Source organism: Leopardus geoffroyi, chromosome D1 (genome assembly GCF_018350155.1).
Source record: "Leopardus geoffroyi isolate Oge1 chromosome D1, O.geoffroyi_Oge1_pat1.0, whole genome shotgun sequence".
NCBI classification, from domain to species: Eukaryota; Metazoa; Chordata; class Mammalia; order Carnivora; family Felidae; genus Leopardus; species Leopardus geoffroyi.
This window is the reverse complement of record NC_059329.1, coordinates 6,800,983-6,814,729: the sequence shown is the minus strand read 5'-3', so window position 1 is coordinate 6,814,729 and position 13,747 is coordinate 6,800,983. Positions and strand designations below refer to the sequence as shown.

Genomic DNA, 13,747 nt, shown 5'->3' with positions numbered 1-13,747 from the left:
TAAGCTCTTTATATATTTTGGATATTAACCCCCTATTGAATATTTCATCTGTAAATATCTCCCATTCAGTAGGTTGCCTTTTCATTTTGTTTACAGTTTACTTTGCTTTGTAAAAACTTTTTATTTTGGTGTAATCCCAGTAGTTTATTTTTGGTTTTGTGTTCTTTGCCTGAGGAGACCTAGCTAGAAAAATGTTTGTAAGGCCAATAGTGAGAAATAACTGCCTACACTTTTTTTTTCCTAGGAGATTTATGGTTTTAGGTCTCACATTTAGGTCTGTAATCATTTTGAGTTTATTTTTCTGTGTGGTTTGAGAAAGTAGTCCAGCTTCGTTCTTCTGCGTGTAGCTGTCCAGTTTAACCAGCGCTATTTATTGAAGAGGATATTGTATATTCTTGCCTCCTTTGTCATAGACTACTCGATCATATAAGCATGGATTTATTTCTGGCTCTGTATCCTATTCCACTGATTTACATGTCTGTTTTTGTGCCAGTACCAAACTGTTTTAATTACTATAGCTTTGTGTAGTGTATTTTGAGATCTCGGATTGTGTTACCTCCAGCTTTGTTCTTTCTCAAGATTGCTTTGGCTATTTGGGGTCTTTTCTGTTTCCATATGACTTGTAGGATTATATGGTTTGTTCTGTGAGTAATGCTCTTGGTATTTTGATAGGGATTGCAATTAAATCTGTATACTGCTTTGGGTAGTATGAACATTTTAGCAACATTAATCTGCTAAAGTGCGAGCACAGTATATCTTTCTCTTTGTGTTGTGTTCATTTGCTTTCATCTGTGTCTTACCGTTTTCAGAGTATGGGTCTTTCACCACCTTGGTTAAGTTTTTTCCTAGGTATTTTATTCTTTTTGGTGCAGTTGTACATGGAATTGTTTTCTTAATTTCTCTTTCTGCTACTTCATTATTAGTGCTTAGAAATGCAACAGATTTCCGTATTATATTAATTTTGCATTCTGCAACTTTGCTAAACTCATTTATGAGTACTAATAGCTTTTTGGTGGCATCCTTCAGGTTTTCTATATATAGTATCACGTCAACTGCAGATAGTGACAGTTTGACTTCCTCCTTACCAATTTAGATGCCTTTTATTTCTTGTTTTGTTGTTGTGGCTAGGACTTCCAGTACTATGTTCAATAAAAGTGGTGAGTAGACGTTCTTGCCTTGTTCCTGATTTTGGAAGAAAGGCTCTCAGTTTTTCACCGTTGTGGGCTATGGGTTTTTCCTATGTAGCCTTTATTATATTGAGGTATATTCCCTCTAAACCCACTTGTTTGAGAGTTGTTTTGGTTTTTTTTAATCATGAATGATGTTGTATTTTGTCAGATGGTTTTTTTCCCGTCTATTGAGAGGATCATATGTTTTTTCCTCTTCTTCTTGTTAACATGATGTATCATATTGATTTGCAGCTCCTGAGCCCCTTTTGCATCCCTAGACTAAATCCCACTTGTTTGTGGTGAATTAATCTTTCAGTGTATTATTGAATTCACTTTGTTAATATTTTGTTGAGGACTTTTGCATCTATGTTATCAGGTCAATTAGCCCATAGTTTCGTTTGGTTTTGTGTTTCTGTCACGTCTGACTGGTTCTGGTATCAGGGCGATACTGGCCTCACAGAATGAATTTGGAAGTTTTCCTTTCTCTTCTATTTTTTGGAACATTTGAGAAGAATAGGTATTAACTTTTCTTTAAATGTTTGGTAGGGGCACCTGGGTGGCTCAGTCGGTCAAGCGTCTGACTTCAGCTCAGGTCATGATCTCAGGTTTGTGGGTTCAAGCCCTGTGTCTGGCTCTGTGCTGACAGCTCAGAGCCTGAAGCCTGCTTCAGATTCTGTGTCTCCCTCTGTCTCTGCCCCTCCCCTGCTCTCACTCTGTCTCTCTCTCTCTCCAAAAATAAATAAGCATTAAAAAATTTTTAAATGTTTGGGAGAATTCACATATGAAGCCGTATAGTCATGGACTTTTGTTTGTTGAGAGGTTTTTGATTACTGATTCATTTTCATTACTAGTAATTGACGTGTTCAAATTTTACTATTTCTTCCTCATTCACTTTTAGAACATTGTATGTTTCTAGGAATGTATCCATTTCTTCCACATTGTCCAATTTGTTGGCATATAATTTTACATAACATTCTCTTATAATCTTTTGTAGTTTGGGCATCTGCTGTAATTTCTCCTTCATTTCTGATTTTATTCTCTTTTTTTCTTGATGAGTCTAAAGGTTTATCAGTTTTGTTCATCTTTTCAGAGAACTACCTCTTGGTTCCATTGATCCTTTCTATTTTTCTTTTAGTGTCTATGTTATTTATTTCCTCTCTAATCTTTATTATTTTTTCCTCTTACTAGCTTTGGGCTTAGTTTGTTCTTTTTTTTTTTTTTTTTTTTTTTTTGGTTCCTTAGGTGTAAGCTAGCTTGTTTGTTTGAGGTTTTTCTCGTCTCTTGAGTTAGGCCTGCATTACTATAAACTTCCCTCTTAGAACAGCCTTTGCTGCATCCCACTGATTTTGGACTGTTGTGCTTTCATTTTCATTTGTTTCCGTGTATTTCTTATTTCCTCTCTGATTTCTTGGTTGACCCATTGGCTATTTAGTTGTATGTTGCTTAGCTTCCATGTGTTTGTGATTTTTTTTTCAGTTTTTTTCTTTTTTTAACTGATTTCTAGTTTCATACTGTTGTGGTCAGAAAAGATGCTTGATGTGATTTCAGTCTTTGTAAATTTATTGACACTTGTTTTCTGGCCTGGCTTTGTGGTCTAACATTTGATCTGTCTTGGAGAATGTCCTTTGTGCCTGCACTTGAAAAGAATACATATTCTGCATTTGGATGGAATTTTCTCTAGACATCTGTTAGCTTCATCTGGTCTAATATGTCGTTCAGAGCCACTGTTTTCTTATTGATTTTCCATGTGGGCAGTCTGTCCATTGACATAGATGTGGTGTTAAAATCCCCTAGTATTATTATATAATTGTCTGTTTCTCCCTTCATATCTGTTAACATTTGCTAGGTGCCTCTGTGTTGGGTGCAGAGATATTTACAATGGTTATATCATCTTGTTGGATTGATCCTTTCATCATTGTGTAATGCCATTCTTTGTCCCTTGCTTCTTTGTTTTAAAGTCTATCTTGTCTGATATAAATATTGTTACCCTGGCTTTTTTTCTGCTTCCATTTGCATTATTCCATGCCTTCACTTTCAGTCTATATGTGTCTTTAGTTTGAAGTGATTTCTTATAGGCAGCATATAGGTCTTGTGTGTTAATCCATTTCCTCACCCTTTGTCTTTTGATTGGAATGTTTAGTCAGTTTTCATTGAAAGTACTTGTTCATAGGTAAACACTTATTGCCATTTTGTTAATTTTTTTCTGCTCGTTTTTGTAGTCCTTTTCTGTTCCTTTCTTGTTCTCTTGCTTTCTTTTGTATAGTTTGATGGCTTTCTTTAGTGCTGTGCTACAGTATTCTAACTTTTTGTATTGAGCCCTGGACAACAAAAGTTTCCCAGGAATCCAGCATGATAATTTGGGAATATTTCATTAACATTACTGAGCTCAAGCTACTGATTATCTCAGGCAAGACCAAACTTGCAAAGACCTTCCGCTACTAATGGCAGATGTCAGGTGTAAGTACCTTTTCCACAGCATATTCATGGTCTTCACAGTCTTCTCTTTGTTAGATCTTTGTAGTCATTTAGATGTTCGTAGCTGTCTTAATGACACCTTGTTTGTTGAGAATTTCAGAGTCTGACATTTCCCTTCAGGAAAATTTGTAGCCACTGAAATCTGTGGACAGTTTTCAACAGTCAGAACATTAGAATGACATAAATGTGTTGAACATTGATGTTGAATGGTACAAGCCAGTCTCTTCCCAAAAGGCTTGTGTGCCAGCCCCTGGTATGACAGATGGACCCTCCACTGGGAACCGTCGTGTGCGTCTTATGATGCGCATTGTAACAGTACCAACTGAGTACAATATTGTTATTATGTACTTTAAAGAATAGGCAGAGTCAACTTAACTCCTGGACTCAAGTACACTGATGAGTACTGTTGTCCTTCTGTGGTATCCACAGATATGTTGCTGCAGGCACTTAGAATGTAAAACAGTCCTTGTGTTAGCGTCACCAACTCACCCACAGGATGGCCACGGTGACTGTTGCCAGCGTTTATCCCGCTGGACTTCAGGGTCATCTTCTCTATCAAGATGGATGTTCCTCTTCCAGGGTCTTCCTATTTTTCAAAACTGCAACTGAATTTTGACATAACCTGTTACGTGGTCAGCTGCTGGACTAGCTTTGTCTCCTGATATTCTGTGAATCCTGTTGGTGAGAGCTCTTTGCCCATGTGTGTTATGGGTAGTCTCCATGTCTGGAGCTGCTCCTTTGATATCTAAGACGTGTAGTTATGTGGCCTTTCTAGCCAGGGACTTTTCCTGGGCCATTAAGATGTTAAGTGTAGACTTGTGAGGCATTCAGCATAGATTCCATATACACTTTATTCCGTAAAAAAAAAGTTCCAAAAATATCTTCGTCGGAAAGACAGATGAGCTCTATGATATACGCAGCATGGTAATGCTCTCATTAGATTGTTGCTTCTGTTTGTAAAACTTAGATTTCTTATCAGTTACAGCTGGTATGTTCATGATGAGAAAAATATTTTTATCAATTTTTATCAATTAAATAAATTCATGTCCTAATCGCAGGTAGAACAGGGTTACCGATCAGCTTAAAAATGAGATATGTTTGTGCCCCAGAGTGTTAGGTCATAGAATAAATTGGTTGAAGGTCCTTTATCTTGGTTCCTTGAAAGTGGAATGAGAACTTTCAGTATATGAACCCAAGGAAGGAGGATGATTGACCAACACCTGATAGCACTCCTATCCGAGCAACCACTGAGGACGGAATTGGCCTGAAGTTTTTTTTTAAGTTTATTTATTTATTTTGAAAGAAACAGAGACAGCAAGAGCAGGGGAGGGGAGGGGAGAGAGAGAGAGAGAGAGAGAGAGAGAGGGAATGAATGAATGAATGAGTGAATCCCAAGCGGGCTCTGCACCACCAACCAGCATAGAGCCAGACACAGGGCTTGACCTCACGAAACTGAGATCGTGACCTGAGCCAAAACCAAGAAACGCACACTCAGCTGACTGAGCCCCCCAAGCACCCTGAATTTGCCTGAATTTAAGGTTAAGCCAGATTGAATTGTCTACCAAGACATCCTGGAGGGAGTTTCCACTGCCTTCTGTTTTGTTGCACCTTTTTCATGTGACAGTAACCCAGGAGCACCCATTTAAGGCTATAAAGTTCTTGGAGCAAAGGTACCAGTAACAGGAAGGAGACAAGTTAGACACGATACTTTGTTTTAATTAAATACTCTTGGATAATATATACCTTCCTGTACCAACAACAACAAAACTTCAGAAACAGCAAAACTAAAAATTCACATGGAATATATAAATACTTGAAAAATCACAGAGTTTTCTGAATTATATGATTCAGAATTCTCATTTTTGCTCTACGAGGTCCCTTTTCAGCACCTTTTGGTACCAACTCCTTACTTGATTTCTTGGGTGCAACCACCTCCTTACGTGATTTCAAGGAGGCTTGGGAAAGGGGGGTGCAGAGCCTAAGATGAAATAGGGTAAGTCTCAGGAAACCTGCCTCTTGAAAAGCATCTTTACCTCCTCTTTGTAGCTCATCAGGTAGCCTTATCCCTTCCTGTTCTACCTCATCCTGGGCTGCCTTGTCTACCTGTTTAGGGAACAGATGTGGCAGCCCTGAAGTTGTGCTTGATTTAAGTGTCATTGCTCCTATTTACTGGACACGACAAAGGTAGCATTGTTGGCCCAGTAAGATCATAAAGCACACACTTTTCATTTCCGTTGACATGCTGGAAACCGTAAGTCTGGCAATCCAGAGCCAAGGATAAAGTTTGTTGGGTTGTTGTTGTTGTTGTTTTCCCCTGACTTTTTCCCTCCCAGAGAATTTTCTGTTTGTGCTTTTAATTTAGAAGTTAAGATCTTAGTATGCCCTCAACTGAGGACATGGTCTTGCAAGAAGGAAACAGGATAAAATGAGAAGAGGTGTGCTGCATGGAGCTCAGAGGGCACGAATATGGTAGATGGTAGGCACCATTTTTATTCCTCCTCCAATTCCTTGTTCTAGGGGTTACTTTAGATACATGAGAGTTAGTTGGACATGGAAAAGTCATGAGAATTAGACATTTGCACCTGTGAATTAGTCGGCATCAGTTCAAGATTTCATAGAGAAAGTGGAATTTTAGAAGTAGTCTAACACGTACTAATGGATCAGTTGATTACTAATACGTTGATTCAGTTTAATGAATGCCCATATAATGTGCTTAGGTATATTGCCAACTGGAAGGAAATTGCTACAAGCAACTCTTCAGCTAACTTCAAAAGTAGGTGATTTTGAGGGTTGCTGGAGGGGAGGTGGCTGGGGGATGGGCCAGATGGGTGATGGACGTCGAGGAGGGCACTTTTCGGGATGAGCAGCGGGTGTCATATGTAAGAGGTGAATCACCAGTTTCTGCTCCTGAAGCCAAGACTACACTGGATGTTAACTAACTTGAATATAAATTTTTTAAAAAGTAGGTGATTTTTAGTAATACTTTATGGGAAATTCTTATGAAGAAAATGATACATTCCACACACGGACATGCTTCGAAGCACCTAGCATTTCAGCACCCTACACTGTGTAGAGACACCAGTGAATTTGCCAAGTCATTTGTACCTTTATGTGTAAGATTGTTATTTGGGAATAGAAGAAAATTTTGTTTTATTTAGGTTGGAAAAATGGTTTAAAGAAATGAATCCTCCCCTTAAAAAGTTGCTTCTCTCATGGTTTCCATAATTATTTTTAATGAGCAAGCTTCATTTGGCGAAATAAACGCCTCAAAATGTTAGGAGTGTTCTTGAGGCTCTATGCCGCCATTGTGCTGCCGCGGATAGCGTGTTGAGGAGGCATAGTCTCATGTCCTAGAAATATCACTAGTCCTAACGTAGCTAATGCCTAATTGCGGTTGTTGTACATTCTGGGGGTCCGGGTTCTGTCCTGCGATCGCCAGTGAGAGGCAGTACAGCGGAGAGGTTACATTGGTGGGGTGTTGATTCAGGCTGCCTGGCTTTGATTTCTGGCCCTACAGTGTACTGGCTGCGTGATCCTGGGGAAGTTACCAGCTCGGTTTCCCCCTCTCTAAAATGAGAATAACAGTGGCAGCTCTTAGGTCGTTGTGAGGTAATAAGCGATGATACACGTGAAGAGCTTAGAATGGCGCCTCGCATGTAACACGTACTCCCTAAGCGTCAGCTGTCATTCGCCTTAACCTACCCACTTATTTCCGAGTCAGAGCCGCCCCCACGGTCCAAGCATCTTCATCCACTTCAGGCTTCTCCCAACAGTCTCCAAACTGGTAAGCAGCCAGGGTGCTCCCCTCACAATAGGTAATGATCTTTTACAGATTTAAATCAGTACAGTTAAAGCATTTGTTTAACAAAATCTTCTCTTTCAATTACTGCGTGAAGTGCTGTCTGAAAGCGCTTTATAAGATTAACTCGTTTAATTTTCAGAACGACTCAGTGAGACGAGGTTCCTGTTACAGATGAGCAAAGAGATACCAATTACTTGCTCAAGGTCACCCAGTCAGTTCCTGGGATGGCTGGGATTTGAACTGAGGCAGGCTAGCTTCAGAAACCACGCTTTTTAACGACGAGGACCTTGTGCAGCTTCTCCTAATTTTCCACTGCATTTGAAATAAAACCCTGACGTCATCATGGCCTTCTGGCTCGGCCTCTGGCCACCCTTCCACTCTTATGCCCTGCTGGCCCCCCCTCACTCCCAAACCTGCCTCACCAGCCTCTCGCCTGTTCCTCAGAAATGCTCTGCGGTTTCCACTCGAGGGCTTTCATGCAGTTGATGGCCTTCTAGAGAACAGCTGTAGGTAACTACCCTGATTTGACTGCAGGGATTTGTCTCTTTGATACTAAATCCCCAATATGTAGCAAGTAGTAGGCCCTCAATGGCAGAGGAAAGAATATGAAGGAATGACAAGTATAAAAACCGAAGCAGAGAATATAAATACTGAGTTAAAAGAGATTACTGTGAAGAGAAGGAAAGTGATAGCATGGTCATTGGAAGGGGCATAGAATCGAGTGGTGGAGATTTGCACTATGAGCGAAGTCAGTGGAAGATGACGCGTGGTGGTTGGTGGCATGGGAGAAGAGGAGAGAATGTGTGTCATTACTCCAAGAAGCACGAGGAAATCAAATCACGAGAAGGTTTGGAACCTTTTCTCTGGAACCGTGAGCTAATAATCATGGAGCACTAGCTAAATGTCAAACTAACTAAATGCTAGTTTTTTTACATGCACCATCGCCCTTAATTCTCACGATTATGAGGTACGTGGGTGCTGTTGTTATCCCCGTTTTACAGATGAGGACATTGAGAGGCTAAGTAAGTTGCCCCACATTACACAGCTACTTAGTAGTGGATCAAACCTCAAATCCAGGTCCTGCAGAACCTTTTGTAGACCATGGGCCACTATGGTAGCGAAGAGTAGGATGAACTGAGACACTCGAGACACGTATGGCTTCAGTTGAGTAGTAGGATAGAAAAGTGCCTGCTTGAAGCAGGGCAGGAAGGGATGGGAAAAGGACCTTACGTGGCATACAGTGAGTAGCATATTGAATGAGTCGACACCTTACATGGGACACCTTCCTAAACATTTGTCACTTCTCTCTAGGTTTCCCACTTGAGCAAGCACGGAAACGAGGGTACGACTATGCAGATATATCAGAGGAGAAATTGGGAATCCCAGAAGATACTTTAGATGGAAGTTTTTATGAAAAACCGAATTTTCCTAGACTATCACCTGATCTCACTTACGGAGTATAAGGTTCTCCGCTTTCCTGAGCAGCAGCCCTTCACCCCGACTCCATCAGTTACTGTCAAGAGATCGTTTACTCTGACTGGAATGACTTGTGTGTTCTTGGCACAGAATCTGTCTGCCTCAAGTAAATAAGGAAGCCTAAAGAGAAATGAGACATCAGACTCAAAACAACGGTCATGAAAATGTAGAAATTATTCCTTGTATTCGAAGAAACTGCAGTAATCTCACAGTCACACGTAAATAAATACATTTAGGTGCAAAAAAAAAAAATCTTTGGATTTTCTTCTTGAAGCATTCTTCGGGTGTTCATGTCAGAGCTCTTTTTCCATTTGAAAAAGGAAAGGGGCACCTGGGTGGCTCAGTCTGTTAAGCGTCCAGCTTCGACTCAGGTCACGATCTTGGGGTCAGGGAGTTGGTCAGTGAGTTCGAGCCCCACGTCGGGCTCTGTGCTGACAGCTCGGAGTCTGGAGCCTGCTTCGGATTCTGTGTTGCCCTCTCTCTCTGCCCCTCCCCCACTCATGCTCTGTCTCTGTCTCTCAAAAATGAATAAATGTTAAAAAAAATTAATAAATAATCTAAAAGGAATAAGGGCAGTGTAACAAGTTTTCCTTTTATCTGAAAAGCAAAAGCCCAACCAGAAGTCCCAGCGTTAGTCACCTCAGGCCTCCTTGAAATGAAACTAGGTCACGGGGCACCCTTAGCTCAAGGAGCTAGAAGAGCAAAAATGTGTCTTTCATCTTCCACAGGGGGAGGAGTAGAGGAGTGGAGGTAACTGCTGGGCCTCCCATATCCTTCAGGTCTGAATTACTGTGTGTTCCCAGAAGCATTCTTTGCTATGAGCCCTCATCACACTGGTCATTCTGGGTCTTTATTAGTTTGTATTTTAGAGCATGTGTGCAAGTGGGGTAGAGGGACAGAGAGAGAGAGAGAGAGAGAGAGAGAGAGAGAGAGAGAGAGAGAGAATTCCAAATAGGTTCCATGCTCAGCACGAAGCTGGACACGGGGCTTGATCCCAGTACCCTGGCATCATGACCTGAGCTGAAATCAAGAGTCGGACGCTCAACCGACTGAGCCACCCAGGCGCCCCAACACACTATACCTTTAAAAGCCTGGGTGGCTCAGTCGGTTGAGCGTCCGACTCTTGACTTCAGCTCAGGTCATGATCTTGAGGTTCATGAGAGCGAGGCCAATGTGGGGCTCTGTGCTGAGAGTGCAGAGCCTGTTTGGGACTCTCTGCCCCCTCACACACTTGTGCACACGCTCTTTCTCAAAATAAATAAACATTAAAAAAATATCTATATATAAGCCTAATAGACTAGGGGCTTGTACCTTCAAGTATTAAAAAAAAAAAACCCACATCATTCAGAGGATCTACTATATATTTAAGAAAAAAAAATCAGATTTCTTGAGCTATAATTTACATCTACCCATTTTGAGTATTCAGTTTGAGTTTCGACAAATGTATACATTCTTGTCAATTTCACATTCAAGCTAGATAGTATTTCTATCATCCCCAGATTATGCATCTGTAGTCAATCCACTCATTTCACCTTGAGCCCCTGGAAACCACTGATCTTTCAATCACTACAGTTCTGCCTTTGCTAGAATGTCATGTAAATGGAATGATTCTATATGTAGCCTTCCTTGGTTTAGCTTCTTTCATTTAGCATAATGCTTTTGAGATTCATCTTGTCGCTCTTATCAGTAGCTCATTCCTCTTTTAATAACTAGTGTTCCATTGTATGGCTTTACCACGGTTTGTTTATCCATTCACCAGTTGATGGACGTTCGGTTGTTTCCAGTTTGGGATCATTCTGAATGAAGATGCTGTGAACACTCACGTAGAGTCTTTGTGGGGACATATGTTTTCTTTTGTCTTGGGAAATACCTGTGAGAGGGAACTGCTAAGGCAAACTCGATTTTGTAAGAACCTGTTTTTTATTCTTTTTTTTTAATTTATCATTGGAGCATAATTGACATACAGTGTTACATTAGTTTCAGGTACAGAAGATACTGATTGGAAAATTCTATCAATGTATACAATAGTCACCATTGCCCACAACTACTGTTTCATATCCTTATTTATTTTATATCTGGAAGTTTGTGCCTCTTAATCTCCATCTATTTTGATCCACACCCCCCACCCACCTCCTTTCAGCAACCACCAGTTTCTTCTCTGTATTGAAACTGTTTATTTTTTTGTTTTGTTTTTAGATTCCACATATAAGTGGAATTATGTAGTGTTTGACTTATTTCACTTAGCATATAATAATATCTCAAGGTCCATCCATGTTGTCACGAATGGCAAGATTTCACTTTTTTTTATGTCCAAGTAATATTCTAGTGTGTGTGGCACCTGGGTGGCTCAGTCACTTAAGCACCTGACTCTTGAATTCGGCTCAGGTTATGATCTCACAGTTTGTGATCGAGCCCCACATTGGGCTCTGTGCTGCTTAGGATTCTCTCCCCCTCTCTCTGCCCTTTCCCCACTCAGGTGCACATGCAAGCTCTCTGTCTCTCTTTCTCAAAATAAGTAAACTTAAAAAAAAATTCCAGTGTGTGTGTGTGTGTGTGTGTGTGTATGTGTGTATCACATCTTGCTATTCTAAATAATGCTGCAATAAAAATAGTGCATACATCTTTTCAAATTAATGTTTTCATTTTCTTTGAATAAATAGTAGTGGAATTATGGCATCATATGATAATTCTATTTTTATTTTTTTTGAGGACCCTCTACACTGTACTCCACAATGTTTGCACAAATTAACATTCCCACTGAGAATGCCTGAGGGTTCCCTTTTCTCCACATCCTTGTCAGCATATTATTTTTTGTCTTTGATTCTAGCTATTCTGACACATGTAAGGTGGTATTTCATTGTGGTTTTGATTTCCATTTCCCTGATGATGAGTGAGGCTGACCATCTTTTTATATGACTGTTGGCCATCTGTATGTCTTCTTTGGAAAAATGTCTGTTAGGTCTTCTGTCCATTTTAAAATCAGATTATTTAGTTTTTTGGTGTTGAGTTGTATAAGTTCTTTATATATTCTGGATGTTAACCTGTTATTAGTATCTATCATTTGCAAATATCTTCTCCCATTCAGTAGGTTGCCTTTTTGTTTTGTTGATAGCTTCCTTTGCCGTGCTTTTTATTTTGCTGTAGTCTCAGTAGTTTATTCTTGCTTTTGTTTCCTTTGCCTGAGGAGACATATCCATAAATAAATTGCTAACGCTTATGTCTAAGAGCTTACTACCTATGTTTTCTTCTAGGAATATCATGGTTTCACATCTCACAAATAAGTCTGTAATTCACTTGGAGCTTATTTTTATGTGTGGTTTAAGAACGTGGTCATTTCGGGGGCGCCTGGGTGGCTCAGTTGGTTAAGTGGCCGACTTCGGCTCAGGTCATGATCTCATGGTCCGTGAGTTCAAGCCCCGCGTCGGGCTATGTGCTGACAGCTCAGAGCCTGGAGCCTGTTTCAGATTCTGTGTCTCCCTCTCTCTGACCCTCCCCCGTTCATGCTCTGTCTCTCTCTGTCTCAAAAATAAATAAACGTTAAAAAAATTAAAAAAAAGAACGTGGTCATTTCGTTATTTTGAATGTGGCTGTCCAGTTTCCCCAACTGTCTTTTCCCTGTTTTATATTCTCAGCTCCTTTGTCATAAATTAATTGACCATATAAGCATGGGTTTATTTCTGGGCTGTGTATCTTCTTCCATTGATCTGTATGTTCATTTTTCTGCCATTGCCATACTATTTTGGTTACTATAGCTTTGTAGTGTATTTTGGAATCTGGGATTGTGAAACTGCCAGCTTAGTTCTCTCTCAAGATTGCTTTGGCTATTCAGGGTCCTTTGTGGTCCCATACAAATTTTAGGATTGTATGTTCTAGTTCTGTGGAAAATGCTCTAGGTGTTTTGGTAGGGGTTGCAATAAATCTGTAGATTGCTCTGGGTGGTATGGACATTTTAATAATATTCTTCCAATGTACAAGCATGGTGTATCTTTCCATTTGTTTGTGTTGTCCTCAGTTTCTTTCATCAGTGCCTTACAGTTTTCAGAGTAAAGGTCTTTCCCCTCCTTGGTTAAGTTTATTCCTATATTTAGTGCAATTGTGAACAAGATTGATTCCTTAATTTATCTTTCTGCTTCTTCATTATTAGTGTATAGAGACACAACAAATATCTGTATGTTAATTTTGTGTCCTGGAAGATTAGTGAACTCATTTATGAGTTCTAATCGTTTTTTTTTGGCAGTCTTTCTGGTTTCCTATATACAGTGTCATGTTATCTGCAAATAGTGACAGTTTTACTCTTTTCTTAGAATTTGGATGCCTCTTATTTATTTATTTATTTATTTATTTATTCATTTATTTATTTATTTATTTTTCTTGTCTGGTTGCTACAGCTCAGACTTCCCAACACTATGCTGAATAAAAGTGGTGAGAGTGAACGCCCTTATCTTGTTCCTGATCCTAGAAGAAAAGCTGTCAGTTTTTCACCATTGAGGATGATGTTAGCTGGGGAGTGTTCATTTATGAACTTTATAAGGTATGTTCCTACTATGCCTATGTTGTTGAGAGTTTTTACGGTGAAAGATGTTGTATTTTGCCAGATGCTTTAACTGCATCTTTTGAGAGGATCATACAGTTTCTATCCTTCCTCTTGTTAAAGTTATGTATCACCTTAATTGAGTTATGAATATGAACCACCCTTGCATCTTGGAATAAATCCTACTTGATCATGGTGAATGATCCTTTTAATGTCTTGTTGGATTCGGTTTGCTAATATTTTGTTGGTTATTTTTGCATCTGTGTTCATCAGAGATACTGGCCTATAGTTTTC

At 39.8% G+C, this 13,747-nt stretch overlaps 1 protein-coding gene across 9 annotated transcripts in view; it reads left to right on the top strand.

Moving 5' to 3' along the window:
- CD1H11orf65 (chromosome D1 C11orf65 homolog) overlaps nucleotides 1-9,300 on the top strand; it is a 63,301-nt gene extending 54,001 nt beyond the window's left edge. For 8 of the 9 annotated variants that reach the window (XM_045482706.1, XM_045482707.1, XM_045482705.1 and 5 more), the window contains 3 exons: nucleotides 6,362-6,417; nucleotides 7,366-7,428; nucleotides 8,758-9,300. In XM_045482706.1, the coding sequence (XP_045338662.1) occupies nucleotides 6,362-6,417; nucleotides 7,366-7,428; nucleotides 8,758-8,909 (271 nt within the window). In that variant the 3' untranslated portion in view covers nucleotides 8,910-9,300. The remainder of the gene's footprint in view (nucleotides 1-6,361; nucleotides 6,418-7,365; nucleotides 7,429-8,757) is intronic. The other variant, XM_045482703.1, reaches the window with a different exon arrangement.
- Nucleotides 9,301-13,747: the final 4,447 nt, after the last annotated feature.